We start from the raw sequence: 26491 nt of genomic DNA on the forward strand, positions 1-26491 counted from the left end.
CAAGCAGACCTTCCTTTCTATAGGGGCTTCCCTCTGCCCCTGCAGACACCTCCCTTTTTCTGCAGGGGCTGCCCGCTGTCTGTGGCCTTTTCTAGAATCCCCACCACCCTGCCCCTCTGCTGGTCTCTGTAAGGTCTCCTCACAGTCCCTACAGACACCACATTGCTATATAGGAAGCTGTCTCCAGCCCCTCTGCCCAAACCCCGCCCTGCTTCTGTAGGAGCTTTTATATCATGAGCCCCAGCCCATGCGCTTACAGACCTACCTTTCTACACGGGCTCTTCTGCTCCCTCCACCTCCTTTTCCAGAAGGCTCCTCCTAGCTGCTAATATTTATGGGCACCCACCTGTACCCCTATAGCCATACCTATAGAGGATGCCGCCCTGGTTACCCGCTTTTGCTGTCTGTAGGCGCCCCCTGCCTCCAAAGACCATATAGGCACCAACTCCCTTCAGAGCAAGGGAACCCCCCCCCCCGCACGTTTGTAGACACTCCGCCTCCCTTTTCTATAGAGGCTTCCTATAGGGGAAGCCCCTACAAGGCCGCTATGCTGTGCACGCCCCCGCGGCGGGAGGAGGTGGTGCTGCGACAGCACCTCCCAGGCGCCAGGGGGCGCTGTGAGCGGCGCGGGAGGACGGGGAGCGGCCGCCGTTGCCTAGCGCCGCCGCCCGCCTTTCCCCTCGCCCCCTCCCCGCACCGGCGCCGGGCCTGCGCTGCGCGGCCGCGCCACCATGAAGGCCGTCGTCCAGCGGGTGGCCCAGGCCAGTGTCACAGGTCAGTGTGCCGCCGCCGGGGGCCGGGGGAAGGGGGGAGGCGAAGGCGAAGAAGGCGAAGGCGGGGACGGGCTTCGCTCCCCCGCCGCTGCGGCCTCCAGCGGCCCCTCAGCGCCCTCCCCGCCCCGCGTTGCCTCTGGGCAGCGCCGTCCCCCTCGCTTTCTCCCATAGCTGACGCGCGCGGGCGGTCTCGCTCCCCCCCCCCCCCCCCGAGTCGTCGTTGTCCTGCGTGGGTTTGGCGTGGGCCGGCTGGCTTGTTTCTGTTGCCGCCGTGTGCCAGCGGTGGTGGCCCAGTCGCCGCCTGGCATTGCGTGCGGGTGTTGGCGCTGCCGCCCCAGCCGCTTTTTTTCCCGCCGGTGTCTCTGGAACCGGAGTTGCCGCCTGGCGTGGCAGTGCAGTTGCCGTCGCCTCCTTGTGTGGCTTGCATACGTTGACACTAGAATTGCGGCCACCTCTTTGAATTGCTTGCTTGTGTTGGCAGTGCAGTTGCGATCACCATATCCTATGGCTTGTGTGTATTGGACACTATAGTCAGACGTGACTTCTTTCATTGCATTTGTGTTTTGGTAGTGCCGTCCAGGCTGCTGTTACCCATGGCTTGTATGTGTTGTCTACAATGAGAATTGTCTCCTTGCATTGCTTGCATGAGTTGGCAGTCCAGTTGCAATTGCCTGCCTAAGTGGCTTGCATGCATTGACGCTACAATCATCTTGCATTGCTTGCATGTGCCAGCAGTGCAGTTGTGATCACCTCCCGTGGCTTGCATGTGTCAGGCATTATAATAAGAGTTGCATCCTTGCACTGCTTCAGTGTGCCGGCCGTGCTGTCCTAGTTGCCGGGGACATGGTTTGCATCTGTCGGCACTGTAATCTGAGCTGCTTCCTTTGCTGTTGTGTGTTGGCAGCGCAGTTGTAATCACCTCCTTGCGTCGTTTGCATGTGTTGGCACTGCCATCGCGCTTGTGCGTGTCGGCAGTGCCGTCCCAGTTGCTTTTGCCCATGGTTTGTGTGTGTTGTGTCTGTAATGAGAGTTGCCTCCATGCGTTCCTTGCTTGCGTTGGCACGGCTCTCCTGACTCCTGTTGCCCACTGCTCTTGTGTGTCAGTGGAGCCATCCGAGGTGCCCCCGTAGGTGGCTCGCCCGTGCTGGCACTATGGTCAGTTGCTGCTTTGCACTGCCGGGGTGTGTGTGAGCAGTGCAGTTTCGATCACCTTCTCCTGGGGCTTGAATGCATCGGCACTGCAATTGAAGCCGCCTCCGTGCCATGCGTGCATGCATTGGCAGTGCGGTTGCGATCACCTCCTTGCGTGGTTTGCGTGTGCTGCCTCTACAGGCTCAGTCATCTCCTTGCGTTGCTTGTTGTGTGATGGCAGTGCCATCCCAGTTGCCTTCTCCTGTGGCTTGCGTGCATCGGCACTGCAGTCGCAGTCACCTCCTTGCATTGCAAGCGTGCTGGCAGTGCGGCCTGACTCACCTTTTTGCGTTGCTTGCACGTCAGCAGTGCTGCCCCAGTCACCCCACCATGCATTGCTTGTATGGGTCAAGGAAGCCAGCGATAGCCCTGATGCTTGCTAAGCTGCCAGCAAGAATGGTGTGTCCTGAGGGTACGTCCTTGCTATCACACTGGTTGGACCTTCTGTGTTCAAGATGCTTAAAATCCCAAAGAAGTTTACATGTGAGGCAGTAAGTGTGCCTGCTGTGGGGCCCAGGGGCAAGGTGGTGTGCAGCAGGATAGCCTGCACGTTAAACAAATAGCTTCTGTTTGTGTGTGGCTGGTCAGTAAGCACTGATAGAGCATGCCTGTGAATAAGTAAGGAGCACAGCTTTTGTGCATAGCTGTACTGCAGGTACTGTGGTCAGACCCTGTCAGCACTGGGATTGTGGCCGATTTGTTGCCACATTTCTGTGTGGAATTTAAACTGTTGTTTCTGGCTGTTAAAGAGTTTGACATGTCCCTCTGTGAGGGAGATAGCGCTGCATTTAGCAGGAGGATAGATTTCTGAGCTGGAGGGCTCATACCCATATCAGATGGAAGGGAAGAGGTTTTGGGAGGAGCTTCCCCCCCTGGTTTCCTTCTGCCCTTTGGGAATAGTCCAGATCTGGCCACTGTGCACAGATACAAGCTTTCGCTGGGGGCCTGCTTTCCTTTTGTTCTACCGAATGTTTGGGGCTTTTTTTCCCAGTTCCATGAGCCTGGAAATAGTTTTAACAGCTGGGTAGCTGGTGCTTATCTCAGTTTTAAGACCTCATTTAAATCTTACAACAGTCATCTCAGGCTCAACCATATTAAGATAATTAAAATAATTAAATTTAAGATAATTTAATTAAGATAATTTAAAACATTTCTTAGGAAAACACAGTGGATCTGTGATGGTTTTTGTTTTATTGTAAATGTCATTAAAGAGGTCGTGGGGAGGGTAGAATTTGCATGTTGTTCAGTCTTGTTTCAGGACTGTATCAAATAGAAATCACCTTTTCACAACTGATGCAAAGTATGTAGGGAGTGGTGAAGTAGAGAAATGGAGTACACATATCAAGCAGATGGATAATTTTTACAAGGATTGGAGAGCACTCTGGTTAGCACTGCTGATCCAGTTCTAGTAAAAAATCTTTATATGGAGTGTTTTTAAATGCTGGAGTAAGCACCTGGAGCTAGTCCCTCACAAGTAAGTCTCAATATTGGGAAGACTTTTGAAAGATGACTCCTACATGATCCTTACTCTCTAACAAACTTAAGACAGAGAAGAATGGTTTAGAATGGTATTTTCTTCGGTGGTTGTACAGTTGCCAGCTGAAATCAGTACTTACCTATGTCATAAAACAAGACGGTGTGTTTAGCCTTACATTTTCTTTTCCCCCCTCTTCTCCAGTGGGTGGTGAACAAATAAGTTCAATAGGACAAGGCCTCTGTGTGCTGCTGGGCATTTCTTTGGAAGATACGCAAAGAGAGCTGGAGCACATGTAAGTCACATATTTCCTTTTGTCTTGTACTCTTTTATTTGTGTGTTTCTGATACTGAACCAGTGATACCTGTGCAGTATCCAAACAAATGGGGTGCTCCTTTTGGTTTGCCTGTTAGTTCCTCTTCAGATTTTACCTTAAATACAGATTTCTTAGTTGAAGTTTTCGTTTTGTGTTCCATTGTGAAAAATCTGTTGCCATTCCCTGCCTATGTGTTTTTTAAGAAGAACAGGCTCAAAAAGGAAGAACGAATGTGTTGGGTTTTTCTGATCTCCCTTTTTAAAATGTCTGTCCTTTTTACTATAAGAATTTACCATGACGGACTCCATCCTTTAAGGATGGGACTTATCAGAAAGCTCAAGCTCTCACTTTAGTTTGCACATGAGTTTTGTTCTTCCAAAAGGCTGGACAGTCTCATCAGTTACTTCTCTGTAAAAGTGAATCAATTTTGGCAGCCTTGAGGGCTGACTCTGGCCATCTGTTCCATGGCCACAAAATACTGTGATTTGGCTGGCAAATACACGCAAGAGAGGATTCTCCAGAGGTTTCTTCTGGCTCCTTTGTACTGTTCATTGTTCTAGGTCTGACTTAAGTTCTTGCAAAGGCAAAGAAGAAACAGGTAATAGAGCTAACTGAGGTCAAGAAGAGAAAAGGCTCAAGCAGTGGAGAGACAATGTGAGCGAGGGTGAAATCAACCCTTAGCATACGTGGAAGAGAAAGTAGAGAGAAGGGTTGTGAACTGAAGGTCACCAAAGATCTCACATACACATGTGAAACTTGTAGAGAATTGCAGCAAAGCTGAAGGTGTTTTTATTATGACATGCTCCGTTGTCTTGCCTTACTGTTTGCCTCCTCAGTGTGTAACATTTGCTCTATTGTTGTTTCTCCTTCCTACCTTGGTGAATGTGAAAGATGCTTCTGAATGTTGCAAGCGGGTGACCCGTAGCGACTGTGCTTTCAACACCAGGTTGTTTAGATGACTGATGCAGGAAAGGAAGGAAGCCAGCATCTGAAAAAAAGGAATGAATGAAATCAGCTTAACTAAGCTCTTCAAGTCCTATTAAAGGAAACTTTAGTAATCCTGTAAATGGAACAACAAACATCTTTATCATTAAAACGCAGCAGTGATGATGATTTAAGCCTATGTGCTGGGGCCTTCTGGGGCTTTTAACCGTCCACTTCATTCAGGACTCAATTCCATTTGTCTTTGACATGCACAAATTGGCAAGGATGTTTTTTGTGAGTATGCCTCAGGGGGGTTGGACTAGATGGCTTTTAAAGGTCCCTTCTAACCCAAGCTTTTCTACGATTCTGTGATTCTACTCTATGACCAGAACAAGGTCTGAGCTTTACTTTATACTAACTGCCTCACCTCTGGTGCAGCATAAAATGTCTGGCTGATGACTGCAATTGAAATGCTTCGCACTTGATATGCTCCCTTGTTTCTAGATGCTGCAGCTTTGCAGAAGCTAAAAGAAGAAACCAGACAGGAGAGTGGCATACATGCAGTCTTGGTGTCAGTGTCCAGCCATAGTCTGCATTGCAGGTCTGCCTGCAGCTTTCCAGAATCCGTTTGTGAAAGTCTCCTTGTTCTCTCTGAGTATTCAAACCAGACAGTTCTGCCCCCCAGATGCAAAAATCAGCCTTAATACAAACACAAACAAGTCCCAGTTACCACTTTGCTGCCACCTGCAGTTCTGCCCTGTTCCCTGCCTTCCTCCTCTCATCCGTGGCCAGCAGGTCAACAGAGGTGATTCTGCCTCTGCTCTGGTGGGACCCCACCTGAAGTGTTGTCTCCTGCTCTGGAGTCCTCGCTACAAGAAGGACATGAACCTGTTGGAGCGGGTCCAGAGGAGGGCTGCAAAAATGATCAGGGGGCTTGAACACTTCTGTGTGAGGACAGGCTGAAAGACTTGGGATTCTTCAGCCTGGAAAACAGAAGGCTCCAGGGAGACCTTATTGCAGCCTTCCAGGACTTAAAGGGGGCTTATAAGAAAGATGGGGACAGTCTTTTTAGTAGGGCCTGTAGGGACAGGACAAGGTGTAATCGTTTTAAACTGAGAGAGGGTAGATTTAGACTAGACATAAGGAAGATGTTTTTTATGATGAGGATGGTGAAACATTGGAACATGTTGCCCAGAGAAGCTGTAGATGCTCCATCCCTGGAAACATTCAAGGTCAGGTTGGACGGGGCTTGGAGCAGCCTGGTCTAGTTGAAGATGTCCCAGCTCATTGCAGGGAGTGTTGGACTAGATGACCTTTAGAGGTCCCTTCCAAACCAAACCATTCTATGATTCTGTGATCCTGATGAAAAGATGTTGTCCTCATCTGGCTTGTGGAGCTGGGTTTGGAAAGAGTTCTAGGCAGTGACAAAGCTGGAGGAATATATGTGAATCGTGTTTGGAAACAACCGTAGTTTAGGATGAGCTCATTTCATAATGAGTGTGATTTACCAGTGCAGTGGGAGGATAAAAATTCCCGAAGCTATGCATATGTTCAATAACGTAGTGACACATAGATAGTAGAGAGTAAGCTTTCTTACTTCCTATGCCATCTTTATGTCACCCTGTAACTTGCAGTTATTCTGTCTTGATCTCATGCTCTGTAAAATGATGATATTAATTAATGGTCTTACAATGTTACGTATGTGTGTAAGGGCTTTTCTTGGTTATGGCTCTGCCTAATGTGATGAGATTCCCATGGTTTAGGAAGTAGGGGACAAAGGGATATCTTGTTACGTTGAGACAGAATAAATATACACCTGCCTTCCTTTTTATCTCATCCTGTGTGGTAGACATTAACTTGTACCTGTTGATTCTGCATGGGAGAATTTAGGAATTATCTTTTTCTCCTCTTAGGGTTCGAAAGATCTTGAACTTGCGAGTATTTGAAGATGAAAGTGGGAAGCACTGGTCCAAAAGCGTGATGGATAAACAGTATGAAGTGCTGTGTGTGAGCCAATTTACCCTGCAGTGCATCCTGAAAGGAAACAAGCCTGACTACCACATGGCAATGCCCTCAGAGCAGGCAGAGTGTTTTTATAACAACTTCGTAGAGCAGCTAAGAAAAGCCTACAAACCAGAGCTTATTAAAGGTAAGAGCAGAAGGTTGGTAGGGTCCTTGATGTCACCAGTGGACCTTGTTTGTATGTGCTCTTCCCTGATCATTACTTTCTTCTGTGATTTTCTGTCTGTTGCAAAGGAGCTGCAGTAGGCGAGGGGATGTTATGGTATTTTCACTAGCAGCCTGTCAGGGTGATCACTCCAGTCTTTCTCTAGCCAAGCCACTTCCTGGTGTTCCTCTGGTATAGTTTGACATGTAGATGTTCTTGTATTGTTACTGACTGTACAAGATGAACAATGACTGACAACATAACCTGGAGAGGCTGCAGCCATGAGAACAAGCTCTGGGGTCAGGCTCCCTCAAAGGCTGGATGTTTTGTGCTGTGTAGTTAGATTAACGCAGGAGGAGCATTTTTTTCTGAGGCATCTGTGGTTAGTCAGGCTCAAAGGCATTGCCAGTGTAGGACAGCATAGTTCCATCTGTCACTTTGGTTTTACATTCTGTTAAATAGTAATGATGACAGTGGGAGGTATAGTGGGCTATGTGAGAATAGCATTTGATTTAGACTATCTCGTGTATGCAACCGTTTTCTCCTTACCAGAAAATACCTGTCTTTCCTGTGTATTTGTGCTCTCTCCACCCTTAATCTTTTCTGTTTGCTTTTCTCTTCACTTACTGTCCATTTTCATGTTTAGACTTGAATTTTTGATACCCTTGCCCAGAAGACAAGGGTAGTCTAGAAAAGACTATTTCTTAAATTGGGGTTATTAATATATAATGGTCAGCCATACTTTCCTTATGAGTTAAAAAATGAGAAGACGGAAAACTGGTATCTGGGGAAAGATTTAGAGGCTGATCTCCTTATTGACTGTAGGTGAAGGTAATTATCCCAGTGCTTTCCAAGGAGGCACAGTGAAACACACACATAAAATGTCTACCTTGTGTCAGCTTTCCAGTGGCTTGATACGTTCTTCCAGTCAACAGTTGTTGATGATAAGGAAAGCATTTCTGATACCCCTTCCCTGCATCCCTTTCAGTCTGTAACATACAAAACTTCTGTTTTAATGAGTTCAGAGTATGTGCTTTTTAAATCTTTATCTTTGGTGAGTTATGACTAAGTTGGGACCTCTTCCTGTGCCTCTGAAACAAGTGACATCTTTCTGGGAAATCAGTAGGAATAAGATTTGCTCTGATAAGATTTAATTAAGTTGGACCCTTATGTGCTGGTAAACTAAAAGCAAGTATGGACTTTCTTCCTTTGCTTAAATCAGGTGTGGAAAAATTGATATATCTTTGTATACCTACATCTTTATCCTTGGGCTTTGGAAAATGCTCTGTTTCTGAAATACTTTAAATCAGTTTATATTTTGATGGCATCTTTTTGAACTTCTCTTTTCAGTGAATAGCAGTTATACACCTGAAATGAATAGCAACTGTTGTGCCATATTTTGACACTTGTTAGCCAGTGTTTCTTGCAAAAAGAGCTTTCACTTCTGCATTTTTTTTTTCATGCTGAAAACATAGATTTAGAAACCAAGAGTGACTGCCTGTGCATTTGACACATGCATGTGAAACTGCTGGCAGCACTGGAACCGCCTGTTAATTTATAATTTTGCGTTTTTTTTAGGCTGTGCCAGTGTATTCTGTGCTGCATCCAAGTCTGTTAGACTCCTACGATCGAAGTTTCTGTTGTGCCAGTTGCTTCACCTGTGGTTTTTTTGTTTGTTTGCTTGTTTCATCTGTTGACTTTTGTGCATACAAAGTTTCTGAGGCTTGGCAATTTCATGGGTAGTAGGCTAAGGCCTGTGGTTGCATCAGCAGAGTTTACAGTTTCTCTGAGTTGCGGTGTATTAGAGCACAGAGCCTTTCCACACTGCCAGGCTGTGTGTGAGCAGGACTGCTTGAGTGTAAGTATAACTGTGAAATTGTAATACCTGGGCTGGGATTTAATGTGGCATGCAAACATAATGAATTCTGCCCTAAAAACATCCTAAAGAAATGAGAACCTGACTTGCTGGGGACTGTCCTACATGTTACTGGGTTACAAAAGGTGATGGAAGGGCCCTGGGAAGGAGCTGCTGGACTGTTAAAATAGGCTTATTGTATCAGCATAAGGCTCTACCTTCTATCTTCAAAATCTGTACTCATGTATTTCCCCTACACATGCGCACACACACAACTGTAGTTACTGGGAGATTAGTTTGATTCTCTGCATTGCTGTAGGTGCCCTTCCCTTTTATCTTACAGATTGCTTAATGCATTTTAGAGGAATAATTTAATAATTTAAAGTTGAATTTGTGTAGCTGAGTTAAAGACAGATCAATAAATATCTTGCTGTATTGCCCAAGAGCCTTGTGTTTTCTAGTCCCTATATTTTTTCAGTAGACTCATTTGGCTGTTGGAAGTTGGGCTACTATGTGTGCCACAGTTGTAGGTGCTGGGTATCAGTGCTCTTCTGTCTGGTACTGGTCTGTCTGGAGCTTGCCAGCTAGGAGCTCGGAATGGTAAGTGTTGCCTAAAGAAAGCACAAACTGTTCTTTCACACCCAAAGCAGGGAGATGATTGACAAACAAAATCTTGGAGAAGGCTCAGAGCAATGGCTCCTAGTTTAATACAGATGTTTTAAGACTGCAGGTGTGCACCCGCTGTCTTGGAAAGAGAAGGCTGCGTCAGGAGTCCTCGCCTGCCTTATTTCAGTGCTTGCTTGTTGTGAAATTCATTCTTAAATGCCTCACTCCACTCTGAGGAGCAGAGCTCATGAATGCAGGTCTGAATCCTCTGTTGTGCAAGCTAATATCCAAAAACTAGGCCTGCCAAGGTTTCTCTTTGTGTGTCAGGGCCTTCATTCTCTCTCTTGAACGTGGATTTAGTCTTCTGAGGCGGTAAGGATTATCATGGCAAAGAGTGTGAAATATCTCACTCTCTTAATAGCAATATCTGAGTAAATATGAGAGGACTGTTCCACAAGGAGGAGTTTAATTCAGATTAAGGTTTGGTGCAAGTTGAAAGCAGAATTATTCTCTCTGATGAATTCCCTTTGTGAATTTTGTCACTTTGGAATAAGTGTTCTTATCTGGAGCAAGAGTACCCACATGGGGTTAATTAGGAATAACTTTCCAAGTAGACAAGCTCAGAAGTAACTTCTGAGTAAAATCAGTGTGAAGTTTCTAGGTCATGAGGCTCGAGATGTGTCCAAAAAATAATCTGAAGATAAATTATATCTCATTTTCAAGTCTCTATGTCTTAGATATGGCTTCTCTGTCTCACCTCAGATAAAGATCTTTGCCTCTGAGGAAGGCATGCATGCCAGATTCTAAGGGAAAAGGAATTTGAAGATATGGGTGTCCAGGAGAATAAACTTGTCACTTTAATTATGCTTGTAGGATCCTATTTTATTGTAGGGGATGTTGTAAGGACATGACTTGATCAGTCTTAAAGTAGAGAGAGGTATTTACTACATTGAAGAGCACTGTGGTATAAAAAAACAGGAAAAGAAATAGTTTTTAAGGGTAAGTTGCTGGTGTCTCCCACAGACAGTACAGGGTCATGTGATAAGTTTACCCAAAGTTGCTAGGGTAACAAGCAACATCCAGGGAGGGTGGATTCTTTCTCATCCTTTCCTTCTGGCTGAAAAATGGAAATTAATCTGGACAGACTCTTGGGACAGAGAGATGGAAGAGGTGATGTCTTCACTTTCTTTGCGGTCCTGTGCAGAAGAGGGATTTGTCTGTATCAGAGTTTCAGAATTTGCATTCAAGGGCAGAACAATCAACTCTTTTTCAGCCTGTCTGCCCGAGTGCCACAGAGGTGATGCGTTCCACGGGTGTGCTCTTAGATGAATGCAAAATGCAGTGGTACTGCAGATGTCAGTCTGTTCTAGAGGAGTCAGGCTTGACTCTCAACTTACCTCTTTGGAAAACCATAACACACAAATGAAAAATGCCTTCTCTGAAAGGTTGTATGAATTGCAATATACTGAAACTATGGTAGACAGTGGGACAAGGGAAGAAAGGCAGGAGCATGTTTTTGAGTCAGCCAGCCAACACTGGGGGAGATTCAGCTGAAGAAGCATCTCTTCCTAAGGAAGGATTAGGCATTGATTTAAGAAGAAATTGTGAAAAGTAGATTTTAGCTTTCCCTTGTTCTTTCAGGCAAGACCAGACCCAGAAGCTGCAGAGAAAAAAGCTGTGTTACAGTGAGACCACTTATTGGAAGGAGCTATGGGGATCAATGGACCGCTAGAACCCTTTGGTTTTATTGTATAAGGGAGCTGCCAGCAGAAAAATCCAGAAGTGTCCCATGAGGAAAGCAGATACTGTGCAGGGACTATGGTCCCTGAAGCTACAGGACACATCAGTTTGTGATAAGGGATGGTGGCAGCTGCTTCTGACAACAGCATCACTTTTGCAGTATGTTTGAAAGCTTGAAGATGAGGGTGTGTGGTGGTCCCTAAGACATTGTGGATTAAGACCAATAAAGGGATTTTGGAAAGTGTGAAGGAATGCTCCCTCGGTTGGCTTTTTAAATCCTTTGAGAGAATGAGGTTGCCAAGATTAAAACCTGCACTGCCTTTCATATATTAGGGTGTTTGCAGGGTGCTGAGACCCTTCCTGTCTTTGAAGGGAAGGTCTGGAAGAGAGAGGTGATAGTGGAGGGCAGCATTAACAGACATTTCTGGTCTAAGTACTGTTTCCATTAGCTCTAAATCTTAAACTTTCTGAGCTGTGATTCACCTTGACCTGGGGTGACCTTGGGTCAAAAGACTGGAAGTTTGAGGAGAGTGGGAAGGAGCTCTTATAGAAAGGTGTTCAGTGACAATAGTTCTGATGCCAAAATAAGATTGAAAGTGCTTGTGACATGTCAGTGGTTTGAGTGTTCTGGTAAAGGTGGGAGCTTATTTGACCACTTTATCAGCCTTTGAAAAAAGGGGCCTGTGAAGTTTGCTTCTTTTTTAAGTCTGTATATATATGGGAAGTGCCAAAGGCTGTCCTTTTCTGTGATTAAAGAACAACAGAGGGATGATACGATGCGTAGACAGCAATTTGAAAAGTTGTGCTCCCACTAATAAAGTTGAAGATGGTATTTTTTGTTTATTATTTTGTTAAAGATATATTAGTTTTGACTGGTTTATGTGATCATCTCTTTCCATATACACTGTAAATATAACAAAAAACCCTTCTGTGAGCAGTAGCTCAAGTAGGGTCTGCTCGATCTTCTTAAAGAAGCAATATAACCACTTTCTAAGCATGTCAGTAGATCCTTTCCTCATGGTCTGCATGAAGGTATAGAGTCTTGTTTTATAGTGCTTGTCAGATGCAGAAACTGTCTGTTTCCATGCAGGAAACAGTTCTATGAGATTCCTGTGCTGTGGTCCACATTTGTTCTCTAAGAGACTCTTACACATTATGATATCTAAATTTCAGGTGTGCAGATACAGCTAACCAAAACCAAGCATTCCTCAATCTTTTGTTTCTCAATTGAGAGTCATTTATAGGCACCTCTGAAAACGTGTGCCTGCATGATTCACCAGTGAAACCATGAGCCATGGGTTTAGGGAAAAACTATCTGGGTTTTCTCTGCAGGTTCTCATCTATCATGGGTTGCAAAGGGTTTGAAAACTGTGCTGGAAAATTATAATCACTATTTTTTTGATTGCTGTGACATCTTTTCTCAGTGGGACCCTTTATGTGTTCCAGGCTCCTGCAGATTTATAAAATGAGAACAGATCTTTTTAAATTTTTTTGCTTGCTTTGTAATACTTATGTCTCATAAATTTTATGTTATTTTCTGCAATTATTTAGTAGCTCTCTTTTCATCTGCACCAATAGCTAGCATACAGAACACACTGATCCTTTCCTGAAATACAGACAGCTGTGGTATCTCTGTTTACCCAATAAAGTCAGCTGCACTTTGTTAAAGCAGTAACTGTTGATGTGCTAGTAGCTTCTGATGTGCCATTCTTTGAAGCCACCACCACCTCAGTTGTTCTGTCCCTTGGAGGGTACTGACCCTATAGTGGAGTTGTCAGATGGAAAGTCGTTTTCACTCCTGCTGTAGTAGTTCTTTTTAGGTGATGTGATGCAAAACCGGTCTGCACACACACACAGGAGCACAGAGGCAGGCAGGGAAACCCAAATTCTGGACTTGGAGGATCTCAGACCCTCTCTCGGCCCCTCCCAGGGCTGCCCTGGGACACTGTCAGTCCCAGGGTCCAGGTGTGATGCCCATCCTGGGGAATCAATGGGAGTGGCTTTCCACCTTTCGGACTGAGAGGGGACACTGTCTAAAGATACATGCAGGACAACATTTCAGGATGGCACATGACTTACTGTGGGATGTTTAGGTTAGGAAGCAAAGGCAGGGAAAGGGTTGGATCTAGGTGATTTCAGGAGGAATAAGCATGGGAAAAAAAAGGGATATGGGTATAAAAAGGGCCAGCCACATGTAAGCAATGACTGGTCAGTATGCTTGTGGCCATGCCCGGCACCTGATCATCACAGTCTGCCTTGTCTTCTTAGTAAAGTCCATTTCTAACTATTTTGAGGGACCCACTGTTTTGTGTGCATGCCTGTGAATGGGGGGTCTGAGCGTAGCAACTGGAGTGGGACTGTGGGTCCGAGGCCTCTGTCTGCGAGTGAGTGTGAGTGAGCAAATACACAGCAGGATGAGCTGGTGAGGAGCTGTGGTGGCCAGAGCTGAGTCTGGGTGTGTGTCTCTCAGGGCGAGACCACAGGAGGAACTGGCTCCTAGAGGGACTAGAGGAATCCTGGTGAGACCAGGGGTCTGTATGGACAAGACCTATGTGTGTGCGTCTCTAAGGGTAAGATGGGGGGGAGCCAGCAAACTGCTAGAGAGCCAGGGGGAGCTGTGTGTGTGTGTGTGTGTGTGCCCGAGGGGATCTGTACCAGCAGCTGGAGGAGGGCTGTATGCCTCAGGGACTCATATCCCCAGGTGCCAGCATGTGAGGAAACTGAGATCCATGGGCAGCTACTGGGCAGACTAAGAGTGTCTAAGCCCAGCTGCTGGAGGGGTCCGCATTGTATATATGTACATATTTCCCACTAATGGACCTTCATCCTTATCAGCCAGTGAAGGGTTCAGGGTGAGGCTCTAGGTGCTCTTTGTGTTCATGTGAGTGCTGAGTGAGTCTGTGTTGATATTTCTGCAGCTTCCTGTATGTGTGTGTATATATATATGTGAATGTGTATGTGTGTAGCATACATGTATTTATGCATGTGTGCCTACTTGAAATACATGCTGAACCTTGCTACTGTTTGGATGTGGAGCTGTGTAGCTGTGGCAGCCATGCCTTTGTCAGGTTTCTAGATTCAACACCCATAACATATCTCAGCTCATGTGAAACATTGAAAAATGTCGATTTGATCAAAGGAGCCTGTATAGAGACAACAAGCTGGGACACCAGCCTCATGTTCTCCTTTGCCACCTCCTCTGTGGGGCAGAAAATGTCTGAGGAGTGCAGCTGGTAATATTGGGCAGCTTTTTGTTCAGAAAATCACAGTCCTTTTCATAGAATTACTTCCTGGAATCATGCTCTTGTTCTCTTCCTGTTGGCATTTATGTCGCTGTGACTCTTCAGTGGTCAGTCCAGGAGCCTTTTCTTTGGCCACTGGACCACTTGCAGCAGACTCTTGCGCAGTACTGTAGTTTTTAGCTTTGCCAGAGCTTGTATCTCTAGTTCATGGTGTGGCTTGTGGCATACAGCCTTTGGAAAAGCAGCTGAGCAGTAGATCTGTTGTGATATGGCCCATATGTGTTGGACAGGCCTGAACATGTCTTCTTTTTCCTTTTTCTTTTCAGAAAATTCCAGACTTCTGTCTGGCTTACAGGATGTGAGAGGGAAAGACTGAAAACTCGTTGAGAGTTCTTTGTCCCCAGTAACATGTTTGTGAAGAATGAGGACAGTTTGGTTTGATGTCTGTTCAGTCAGGGACATCACATATTGCCATGGAAAGCTGCTGTGTAGCTATACAAATTCTTACTTAAATATTTGCACTGGGTGGTTGCTCCACTGAAGTTTGAACCTATGGCTTTCAGCATGTTCTTGCTCGCTGTCCGAGGCAGTACTTGAAGCAGTTTTGGTTGTGTTGCTGAGCAGGCTCCAGGCTTGCCTTCCTAGTAAGTGAGACTGTTCCAGTCTTTGGATAACTGCTGTCTGCTTGCTGCAGTACACCTTTTCATCTTCCATTGATTACAGTAGTGTCTGTTCTTGTTGCTGTTGCTAGAGAAAGGTCTAGAAAGGCTACTCAGGTGTGCAGGACAGGAGAAGAGAATACATGGTAGTGAGCAGTCAAGTAGGCTCAGCCATGGGTGGGGTGAGTTTGAGGAGTAGAAAGCTGGACTAGAAAAAATGGAGCAAGGAAGCTTGCACAAAGAAAAACGAGATGTGAGGAGAAGACAACATACAAAGGGATGGCTTTTGTAGACTGTACAGAATAAAAATGTCATAGGCCTGTTGTGATGGAAACTTCTCAAATCCTTATCAAAAATGTGCTCTGTGTCTCAGCTGGTGTGCTAATAAATGCCCATGATGACAAATGACATAGACATTTCTGATTTCAGGAATGTATCCTGTGAAGTAGACAAGGTTGAGAGAGTAGATGCTGTCTTTTTTTCTGCCCTTTTGGCCAAACTTTGTCTAAGAATGGCTTAGGTTACAAACAGGAACATAGAAATGGCTGTAGCAGATTGGGACTGAGCTGCACACTGCTGTTGGCTGCTCTAGAGTATTCAATGTCAGATGCTTCAGAGTAGGCTTCAGGTCTTTTTATGTTTTGCCTGTATATAAGATTTCTTCAAAACATCAACTGGTTAGCTGGACTGGACCCTTAGGCTTAGCTCTTACAACCTTTAAAATGTCATCTGTGTAAGAACTATCCTGCCTGTCCTGAACTGTGAGCGCCTCGATTAGCTGTAGACTTGGTTTGTTTTGTGGACATTTCTGTACTTAGCGGCGTATCTGAATGTCAGACCACATAGCTGTGTGCACACAGACTGTTTTTTTCTTAGTAGCTTTCTGCAGTTTGTTAGTTGTCTGTCCTTTTATGTGCTTGTTTTGTTTGTTTGCTTGGTTGGTTGTTTTTTTTTTCTCTTTTTAGTAGCACATTTGGTAAAGATTTTGGTATGTGTTATCCTTCCAAGAGCCCTCAGCACTTCTTGTCTCTTCCCTTTTCAGATGGCAAGTTTGGAGCCTACATGCAGGTACACATCCAGAACGATGGTCCTGTAACAATAGAGTTGGAGTCCCCAGCTGCAACTGTTGACCCTAAACAGGTAAGTGAGCCAGAAAGTCTGTCTGGAAAGGATGGATGTATAGGCTGTGACTCTTTTGTGATTTGTAGCATTCCTGTTATGAGGCAGTATAGCTTCCCTTAGGCGTGAGGACCTTGTGCTTCCTGTGCAGCCTCTGAAAAGTTAAATAATTGCATTGTTTTCTTCAGTTCCCTGGACTGTTGATAGCTGCCTGCTGTCCTGGTAAAGGTCATGTGTGTGTAATGCAAAACAGCTTTTTACAGTTTATTCTTGCTCATCATTACAGCTGCTGTTTAATCATGACTCATTAACTATGTTTTTAGTGTGTCCGGACCCCCCCCCCCCCCCCCTTTTTTTTTTAAGTAAAGTTTTTTTGACATTTAGGAGGTTTTATATGTGGATGGCTAGATGGAACTGGAGAGCTGCCTCTTTGTCAGAAACAGGAGAGCAGTGAATTTAAGACCTGAATTTAAGTCTGGAGAGAAGAGTTAGCTCTGCTGAGGAACAGCACAAGCTATGCTGAAAATGAAATAAAGTGATGAGGTTTTCTCATCCTCTAAACACAACAGTGACCGACTTTTCCGGGCTAAGGAGAGGGAAGAGAAATTGTTGTTACCAGCTGTGCTTCAGCAAGGCCACACCAACCCTCCTTGTATAACACTTCACTTAACCTTGTTAAAATTGTTATTGTAGTTTATAAGAAGGGCCTGAGGGAAGAGCCAGGAAACTACAGACCGTTAATCTAACTCAGTGCCTGGAAAAATTATGGAGAAGATTATACTGGGTACTGTTGAAAGGCATTTAAAGGACAATGAAGTCATCAGGCACAGCCAACATGGGTTTATGAAGGCAAAGTTCTGAGTAACTGATATGATACCCTTCTACAATAAGGTTACCTGCCTAGTGGGTGAAAGGAAAGTGGTGGATCTAGTTTTTCTGAATTTTATTGAGGCTTTTGGTACTGTCCCTCCCAGCATCCTTCTTGACAAGTTGTCCAACTGTGAGATGAGCAGGTACGCAGTGCATGGGGTGAAGAATGGGCTGAAGGGCAGAGCTTAAAGGGTTATAGTGAATGGGGCTACGTCTGTCTCATGACCAGTCACCATCAGTGTTCCTCAGGGCTTAATTCTAGGGCCAGTTCTGTTACCAATGATCTGGATGCAGGAGTTGAATGCACCACTGGTCAGTCTGCTGATGATACCAAACTGGGAGGTGCTATTGACTCTCTCTTGAAGGACAAGAGGTCTTGCAGAGGGCTCTGTATAGATTGGAGCATTGAGCAATCGTCAGTGGCATGAAATTTAATTAGACTAAATGCTGGAATCTGCAACTGGGATGGAGTAGTGCTGGACACAGGCATAAATTGGGAGAGGAGTGGTTGGAGAGCAACCCTGCAGAAGGGGATCTGGGGGTGCTGGGTGGCAGCAAGCTCAATAGGAGTCAGCAGTGTGCCCTGGCAGCCAAGAGGGCAAACCCCATCCTGAGGTCCATCAAACCAGCTGGTCAAGAGAGGGGATTATCCCACTGTATTTAGTGTTGGTGAGGCCTCACCTTGAGCATTGTGTGCAGTTCTGGGCCCCACAATTGAAGAAGGATGTGAAAGTACTGGAATGCATCCAGGAGAGGGCAACAAAACTGGTGAAAGGGCTGGGAGGAATGTCCTCTGAAGAGCAGCTGAGGACTTTGGGCTTGTCTGGAGAAAAGGAGGCTGAGTTATTACCTCATTACTCTGCAGCTTCCTCAGGAGGGAAAGTGGAGAGGGAGGTGCTGAGCTCTTCTCCCTGGGATCCAGTGATAGGATGCGTGGGAATGGTTCAGAGCTGCACCAGGGAAGGTTTAGACTGGACATAAGAAAACATTTCTTTACTGAGAGGGTGATCGAACCCTGGAACTGGCTTCCTAGAGAGGTAGTGGATGCCCCGTGCCTGTCAGTGTTTAAGAGGCATTTGGACAATGCCCTTAACAACGTGCTTTAATTTTTGGTCAGCCCTGAAATGGTCAGGCAGTTGGGACTAGATGATCATTGTAGGTCCCTTCCAATTGGAACTAAACCTGTTCTGTTCTGTGCTATTCTTATTCTTATTCTTATTCTTATTCTTATTCTTATTCTTATTCTTATTCTTATTCTTATTCTTATTCTTATTCTTATTCTTATTCTTATTCTTATTCTTATTCTTATTCTTATTCTTATTCTTATTCTTATTCTTATTCTTATTCTTATTCTTTCTTATTCTCTATTCTACTCTACTCTATTATGACTTTCTAGCTGCATTTTGTCCCATATAGAGTGATCCTAGGAAACATGGCCACAACGTGGTCTGAAGACTGGGAAGGATGCTGGTTTTCAAACTTCCTCTGTCATAAAATCTTTGTTTCATGTGAATGTCTGATTCTGCTTCAGTTTTGCTTGCTGATTGCTTTCCTTTCCTCCTTAAACCTCATTTAATCAGCAAAGATGAGGCTTCTTGTGCAGGATGTGCTTAGAGCACTGTCATTTTTCCTAAGGTAAGATTACACCAAGTATCTTCTTACTGAGTCTGTGCCTGGACCCTGTGAAAAGGAGGACAGAGTCCTTGTATAGGCTATTTGAGTGGGTACCGGACAGTCCACGTGTGAGAGCAAGAGTAATGTAAGTCTGCTTGCCATCCTACTGTGATGTCCTGATGTGGGGCATTCTTGTTTGTCACAGCAATGGATGAGCTCTTACAGCAGCAGAGACACTGATAAAGCAATCCAGCCATGTGCGCATTGGATGTACCAAGAATTTAATCTATGCCACGTTTCAAAGAACCCTGTTTACTTGAAAATTGGCAGCTCTTTTAACTGTTACTGGATATCCTTTCTAGCTCATCTTGGGACCTTAACACACACAGTCGGAGGCACTGCAGTTTCTGACGCTCTCAAGCATTCTTTGCTGGTATTGTTTGAGATGTGTGCCATCATCTCTCACCCATCATGCAAGACGTGTGATGAGGAAAAACCAATTTAAATTTGTCACTCTTTTTCCTCTTCCCTGCCTGCTTTTTTTTTTTTGTTGTTGTTGTCATACAATTTGTTGATTTACTTGTGGGAACTAAGGCTTGGAGATGATGTGGTGTTTATCTTTTTGCTTTCTGCTTTAGAGAACAAATTTAGAAAACAAAGAGACAAAGAAACCATCCTGCAGCACTTAATGTGATGTTATCAGAAAGAGATAAGACAAATAATTGCAGATGAATAGCTCTTTTATGTCATTGGATGTGACCTCTTTCTTTTGAGCGATTGTCTGGTTGTAATTGGTAATGTGGTCTTTATAATTCCTTAGTAATGTGGACACAATCTCTCCTTTTGCTAGAGGTATAAATAAATCACATAATTAATTAAAAAAATATCAAAAAATGTCCTCCTCATACAACAAATATTTATGTGTGTGTTTATATATTAAAGATGATATCCTAGCTGTTTGTGAAACTCTAGTAAGCAGGGGAAGTTACTACAGTTTAATTTGTTATTAAATGTTCAGTTCTGTTGTGGTCTATTTTAATAGTAAGCAAATGATTTGGAAGTATGAAATAAATCAGAAGATTCTTAACACCAGCAGTAGTTAGTGATTGCTGGGCCTTTTCTTAATACTTGTGATTTTTTTTGAATTTTGGACTTATGAATGCAATAATAGAAAAATAATAAATATCAGTCATTTAATTGAGCTCTTAAAGCACCTTTTTGGTAAGTCTGATGTACAAGAAATTTTGCTTGAAAGGCAAAATAAAGCCATGGATTAGAAACTGGATAAGAAATGTGAAAACAAAAAGGCATTACAATGGGAGAAGGTCGATGTGAGCATGCGGTGATTGTGTTTTGAGTTGAATAACAGTGACTACATTTCCTACATAGTCTTTGATAGTGAAGGTAGATCAAGTCTGTCTCTTCACTCTTGGCTATGATGCAGAAAACAAAAGGATTTTTCCTAATGTTCTAGTACAAATCACAAGCTTTGTAGTTTCCAGCCTTCACCAATGAAGCCATTTTGGATAATTCCTTTTGAACTTACATACATACATTTGGATAATTACAGAGGTCAGTGCTAAGAGTGTAGCAAATTCTGTGCTGTCTTTATGAAGTTTGTTGTGATCATTGCTGAGATTGGGTTGGCTATGCCCAGAATGCTCTGTATGTCTGTAACCTGTTCTGTGGGAGACTAGGGAGGTGTACTTTTTATTTTTTGGTAGGAATAATTTTATAGCTAATAGAAGTAGCTAGACAGAAACAGAGCAGGAAGTGGGTTTAGAGTGTGTCTGGAGTTTTAGTCACTGTAATACCAAAAAGTTAACTGTTACTTCTTTTTTCAACTCACTGCCAGGTCTTTGGTAGTGGCATGTACTCCTGTAACACATCCATTTGAATTACTCAAGCATTTTACAAGCACAGAAATGAAAAAATTAAGAGATGTGTAATTCTTTTGTTGTCTGCATAGTAACAATGAGACTGCATATTTTGAGTACAAAGAAATGCATTTTAATCTTTGTGTCTGAACTTTGGTTCATAGACTGATCATGGTGTATGCACAGATTAGAGAGCGTGCATGCGTGTGTTGATGTTCATAGGTATACACCAATCCTTATCTATTTCAGTGTTATTTGAATTTTAGATGGATGAAGCAGTTCATAAATGAACTTTACCTTTAATTTGTTGTAATTAAAAAAAAAAGTAAATCCTGTTCATAGGAGACATGGATTAACACAGTTTATCAAATCTCACCTCATCTAAATAATCTTCTTGTGTCATTTTTCTTTGAGCTGGCTGAATATTGCTGTCAGATCATGCCAACCAAGGAGTTGTTCTAAATACTCCAAGGTTATTACTGGCCCTGTTTTTTCTCCATCTGTTAGAAGAGATGTTGACCTCTGAGGAAGACATGTAGTTGAGTAGTCATGAGTTGAGCTTTGGGTCTGTTGCAGAGCTAGGTGTGAAGATGGATCTGGATTTATCACTATATATTTGTTGTTTTGTTTGTCCTCTTGCACTACATTGTTCTCAAACTAATTAGTTGCAGAATTGGGTAACTTATGAGGTTCTTAATGATAAATATACATGTATTAACTTTGGAGACCATGTGTTGCATATTGCTTACTCTAGGATATGAATGCTGCTCCTATTTGAACAGAGAACATGGCCCTTTGTACGTCAGACTATATATACATATATATATTTATAAAACAGTATATATAACTAAATATACTTCAGAAGTCGTAATGAGAATGCTCTTTGCTGCCAAGACCATGTTGGAAAATGGCCAGTATAGGCATGTTTGAAATGGTAGTATGGGATGCTATCATATATTGAGCCATTTCTGCCTATGTATGTAAATTATATGTGAACAAATATACATTATGGATGTAGATTCTGTATTGCATAACACAAGGTTCACAGTGTGAATACACTACTGTTTTTCGTGTTTTGAAAATCCAGGGTTAGCTTTATTTGGTTAGCCCACAGCCTTCTTAAAGGTAACTAAATTTAAACTATTGGTGTCTTATGTCTTAGGCTTTTTTGTCTTTCAAGTAATAAACACTAGTTAGAAAAGAGGGGATATCATGTAATTCAGAATTAAATTATTTACAGAAACAATGGAGTTTTGTGGAGTTGTAAGTTACAGAACTACCAGGTAACGGAATTTTTTTTCAGTATCGTTGTTGAAGAAGGATCACTAGGAGCCTCAGTGCTTCGGTAAAAGAAAGGGGTACAGGTGGTACCTGCTGTTTATAGGTTTGTTGCAGCAGGTTTGACTGTGGTTTGACTTGGTGTTGTGTGGTACTTGTGTTGGTGGGGTACTTTGCAATTACTGACTGCTAGGTTGAGGGCCACTGAGGAATGATGAATATGTATTGCTTGCTCACGTAGATATTTAAATGTATACAAATCTATAATTTGAAACCTAGGAACTATGCTTTTGGGTCTCTGCAGCCTGCAGCTAATGTGGTGTGCCTTCCTTCTTCCAGTACATTTTTGTAGCATGAAGATCATTGAAACCCCAGTTCTGATTTCAGCAGCTGGATGACCCCAAGATCATTTTCAAAAATAAAACCCAACTGCTTAGAGACCATGGGAGTACCATTAATAAAGGTTGAATACCTTTAATACTAGGGGCTCGCAAGCTTTTGTTTCCCTTCCTGCAGATGCACTCAATTTCTTGATTACCGTTAACATTCATGTGCTGTGTGTATGGGCTTGTTGACAGAAGAGTAGTGTGTGTGTTGTCAGACATGGGAGTTAAAACATTGCCTGTATCATGACCAAAACGTTTGTTATGTCTATGCACATGACTTGAGGACAGGATCATGCTAGACAAACAGATAGATCATAATCTGTCATTTCACATAGTAAAAATAAACTGGTTTTCATTTTGAAACAGCCAGCTAAGAATATTCTGTGTTAGGCTAGAAGTCCATGTGTGCAGGTGTTCAGGGAGGGTGTGTGTATGTGGGATAAGGTACAAGGGGATGCTGTGCATCCTCCCAAGGCTCTGCAGTCTGCACTCTTACCTCTTACTGGTTTAGAGCTCAGATTTACATCTTTGTATTCATCTTCCATAAACCCATCTAATTCATAATTGACACACATAGTCTAGTGTATTTTATTCTATGAAGGTTTCACCTTAGATCTTCTGGCCTTGAAATTATGATTTATGACTAGTATACTATGGGAGCAGTAAAGAAAATCAGTAGATTACAGAAATTATCCAAATGGATAAACTGCATGAAGTGTAATGATTTAAGTAGCTATCAATATGTAGTGTCCCCAAAACTTGCTGCAACCCGCTTCTTTGAAAAATGGGAAAGGGATGTAGAAGTGACAGCTGTGTGCAACTTAGTTTGACTCTTAGTCGCATTGAAAGAATTTCTAATGAGAGGTGGCAAAGGCAGTGTTAGCTGAGGGTGTTGTCCAAGCTGTTTTGAAATCGTTATTCTATATTCTAAGTGATGCTAAGGCTTATATATATTTTTCTCTGGATAAAGATTGAAATAAATTTATTATTGTGTGCTAGATGGCCAAACTTGGGATATATCTGTTGTCAGCAACTTTGAAACTACAAAACTGCCACTTAAGACCCAAAACAGAAGAGGAGTTTGGTGGAATCCAGCTCCCCCTTTTGATCCTTGTGTCTTATTCTTTTCCACGTTTGCAGCTTGTATTGGGTGGATGAGGAACTCGGAAAAGCAGAGGACAGTCCTTTGTATGTGTGCACTTGTTTTTTATACTCAGGGGGTGATCATGTTAGCGTATGATAATTCACTGTCTTCTTGAAATTTCTGGAGACCTTGGGATTTTTTGCCTTTTCTCTTTTATTGATATATGTATTGGTGTTGTGAATCTGAGTTGCAAGTTTCATACACATGCTCACATTTACAATTTTTTTATAAATGATCTTCTGAAATTAGTTTATTCCATTAAGTGTTTTCTCTCTCTTCTTACTTTGTGAATAGCTGACAAAACTTGAAAAACAGCAACAGAGAAAAGAGAAGACCAGAACCAAGGTGCCCTCTGAGTCAAGTAGAGAAAGAAATGCCCCCCGTAACAAAGATGACCCCAGCGCAAGCAGCGGAGCAGAAGGAGATGTGTCTTCAGAAAGAGAGCCTTAGCTCATCCAAAGCCAGTGTCAGGTTTGGCTTTCCCACTCCTCTGTAAAGCTGTGTCCTCCTGCTTGGCAGTCTCTAACCCTGGGTGCTTTACTGAAGCAGCACATGCAGAGAGTTGCATTAGGAGTGCTGAAAGGTGAAATTCTGATAATCTTGCTGGCGGATAACCTCCACTTCTATCAGCAGTTGGCACACCAGAATGTAGAAGTGGTTGAAAACCTCCTTCCAGCTGCGTGCTTGGCTGGAGGCGTGTATTTGTGACCCTGGCCCAGCCATGACTGTTTCCAGGTTGACTCAGGAAATCTAAAATGTTGGTCTTACAACAAAGCAGTGACTTAATTCAGAATCCTGCTTTGTATTCTTCAGAGCGGATATACATGGTTGTTTTTCTCTCCCTGTCTTTATCTGGCAGACAGATCACACTGGAACAGCCCTCACCTTTTGTAATGCTCAAACAACACATAGTCCCCAGCAATGGAAGTGGGAAACTTTAGAAGTTGGAGACAGGCCAGAACTGCAACTTCCTATCATGGTTCTTACCCCTCCCTCCTCTGTTCTTTCCCAGGATCACTTGATAACCGGCAATTTCGTATACCTTCACCATCTAATGAGAACATTAGGCCAGGCATTGAGAGCCAGACTTGCTGCTTTAATTCAATATAAGAACTGGGATTTCCTTTCTCTTCAGGCACTTGACCTGCAGGACGTGCCTAGACCTGAGGGCATTGAATTAGTCTGTCTGAGTATAGACCTGAATCCTTTTTTATGGATTATCTACACATGTAGATATGTATTTATCATACTCTTCCAGTCAGTTTTAAGTCATCAGGACACAGATTTCCTTGCCTGACTTCCCCCCCCTTGCAAAAGCTACATTGCTGATTTTGAACTTTCAAACATGTCCAAACTATCAAGAAAGTATTATTTGCCTCATCTGCACCCTGAAGCCCTCAGCTGCCTATGAGTTTAATTATTAACAGCTTTGTAAAGTTAAGGTCTAACCTTACTCTCATTTTCCTGTCCATAGAGTTCAGTCTGGCTTGTGATTTATACAATTCAATATCATGCATTGCTTGGAAAGTGGGTTTTTTTGGTTGGTGGTTTGTTGGTTGGTTGGTTTTTTAAAACATGAATTTCCCTAGTGGTCAGACGTTGGGGGATGATTTCTGTTTTATAGAAGTTCATATTATCTGTGTGGTATTAATATGAACGAATTTGCATAAGGCTTTGAATAGATTTCTGGAAATGTGCTAATTGGTTTGGTTTTGGATTGGCCTGGAAAAGGGATCAAAGAAACTTTCAAGCCCACAGGCTTTTTTTCCCTGGCTTCACAAAGAGCAGCTTCAAGACTGGTGTGAAATGGTTCTGTTTGTTAATTGAGTTGCGGTCAAAAGTGGATTGTTGTATCATGCAGCAGCTGGAATCACACGAGTTGTGCTCTCTTCAGCTTTCTGTTTGGCACCTTCCTATTTTAATACTGGAGATGAGCAGGCATATTGGGAAAGGTAATATGTTCTTAAAAAATAAAGTGAGGATGTACTATTTCTCAGCAACTGTTTGCTTTGCTGGTACGCTACAGGTACACAAGGTTTCCCACACTGTTTCTGAGTTGTGTTGGAATAAGAACATTTTAGAAAGCAGGAGTTTGCAGGCCTTCTAGAGTGCTTTGGTCAGTTTGACCTTTCCAGTAGCATTTCAAATTCAAGGGAGCTGAACATTTCTAAAATGTGATATACTGATAACCTGGCATTAATTTTCATGCTGTGACAATAAGTAAAGATACTTTTCTCTATGGGATTGGAAGGAATCCTACTATATTTCTACTCTACCCATAGTAATGTTTCTGTTTGTTTGCCTTCCACAGTTTCTCATACACAAGCTACACTGGATTCTTGAAGAGAGACCCAACATTCACCTCAGCACCACTCTTCAATGACTTTGGAAAAGAATGGAAAATGGGAAAAGAGAACTAAGACATTAGAAACCTGTATCATTCTGTATTGAAACAACCAAAGCAATGCTATCAGATTCAGTTGTTAATGTGTAGTATCAGTAGTAAAAAGGACTTGTAACATTTTTGTGTATGTGTTTTCACATGACTGCTGAATAAAGGGTGACTGTAGGCAGATTGTAGCAGAACATTCACTCTCAGTACATAAGCTCCATTTCAAAAATAAATCAGGGTTTTTCCTTAAACTTACACTTGAATTCTGAAAATTATCCAAGCAGGCTTGTATACTGATTCTCACTTTACGGTGTCATGTGCTACCTGTTTCCATGGCAGCATGTAGATCTGTGTATATTTTGGTATATTGTTCAGCTGCTACGTAACACCAAGTTAGGCAGTCCAGTCTTTCTGCATGGATTAAGTTATTAAAAGGGAAGATCAGCCACTAGTTGTTTATCATGTGGAACACATCTGTCTTGTAAACTTTTTTAAAAACAGAAAAGACTTTATTAAACAAATGATGCTAGATGAGTGCCTGCTGGTGTTTGTGTATTGTATTCCCTAAAATAGAGCTATGCGTGTAACAATGTGAGTGACACAGAGCAGAAGTTACAAGCCAAGGAACACCTACTAATGTAACTCATCCATCTCTCCTCTGGAAGTTTCTAAGTCAGGTTGCTGACCTGAAATCTTTGCTCTTTCCAACACATCTGAGTCCTTTAGTTACTTTATGGTGGCTATCAAAATGCCGCGGCAGCTGTTCCACATACTGCATCATGCACCTGCTGACGTATCTGTCAGATTCGTCAGAGGCAGAACAGCATTTGGAAGCTGCCAGCAAACAACAAATTGCTGAGGAGC

General features: G+C 43.2%; 1 protein-coding gene across 1 annotated transcript; it reads left to right on the top strand.

The window, feature by feature from the left end:
• The first annotated feature begins 629 nt into the window (after nucleotides 1-629).
• On the top strand, nucleotides 630-26158 carry DTD1 (D-aminoacyl-tRNA deacylase 1). Its single transcript, XM_042789789.1, has 6 exons — nucleotides 630-774; nucleotides 3643-3733; nucleotides 6592-6827; nucleotides 15990-16087; nucleotides 23530-23706; nucleotides 25547-26158. Exons 1-5 carry the CDS (start codon nucleotides 732-734, stop codon nucleotides 23683-23685), a joined length of 624 nt encoding a protein of 207 aa, XP_042645723.1. The 5' UTR covers nucleotides 630-731; the 3' UTR covers nucleotides 23686-23706; nucleotides 25547-26158.
• The last annotated feature ends 333 nt before the right edge of the window (nucleotides 26159-26491 follow it).

The sequence above is a fragment of the Tyto alba genome, unplaced genomic scaffold, assembly GCF_018691265.1.
Source record: "Tyto alba isolate M040663 unplaced genomic scaffold, T.alba_DEE_v4.0 Super-Scaffold_16, whole genome shotgun sequence".
In the NCBI taxonomy this organism is placed as follows: domain Eukaryota; kingdom Metazoa; phylum Chordata; class Aves; order Strigiformes; family Tytonidae; genus Tyto; species Tyto alba.

Bases quoted from the DNA above. Each gene is read 5' to 3' on its own strand.
- DTD1 (XM_042789789.1), top strand. From the start codon at position 732: ATGAAGGCCGTCGTCCAGCGGGTGGCCCAGGCCAGTGTCACAG. The intron at 3,734-6,591 runs GTAAGTCACATA...TTCTCCTCTTAG, and splicing joins CAAAGAGAGCTGGAGCACAT to GGTTCGAAAGATCTTGAACT. The intron at 16,088-23,529 runs GTAAGTGAGCCA...CTTTGTGAATAG, and splicing joins CAACTGTTGACCCTAAACAG to CTGACAAAACTTGAAAAACA.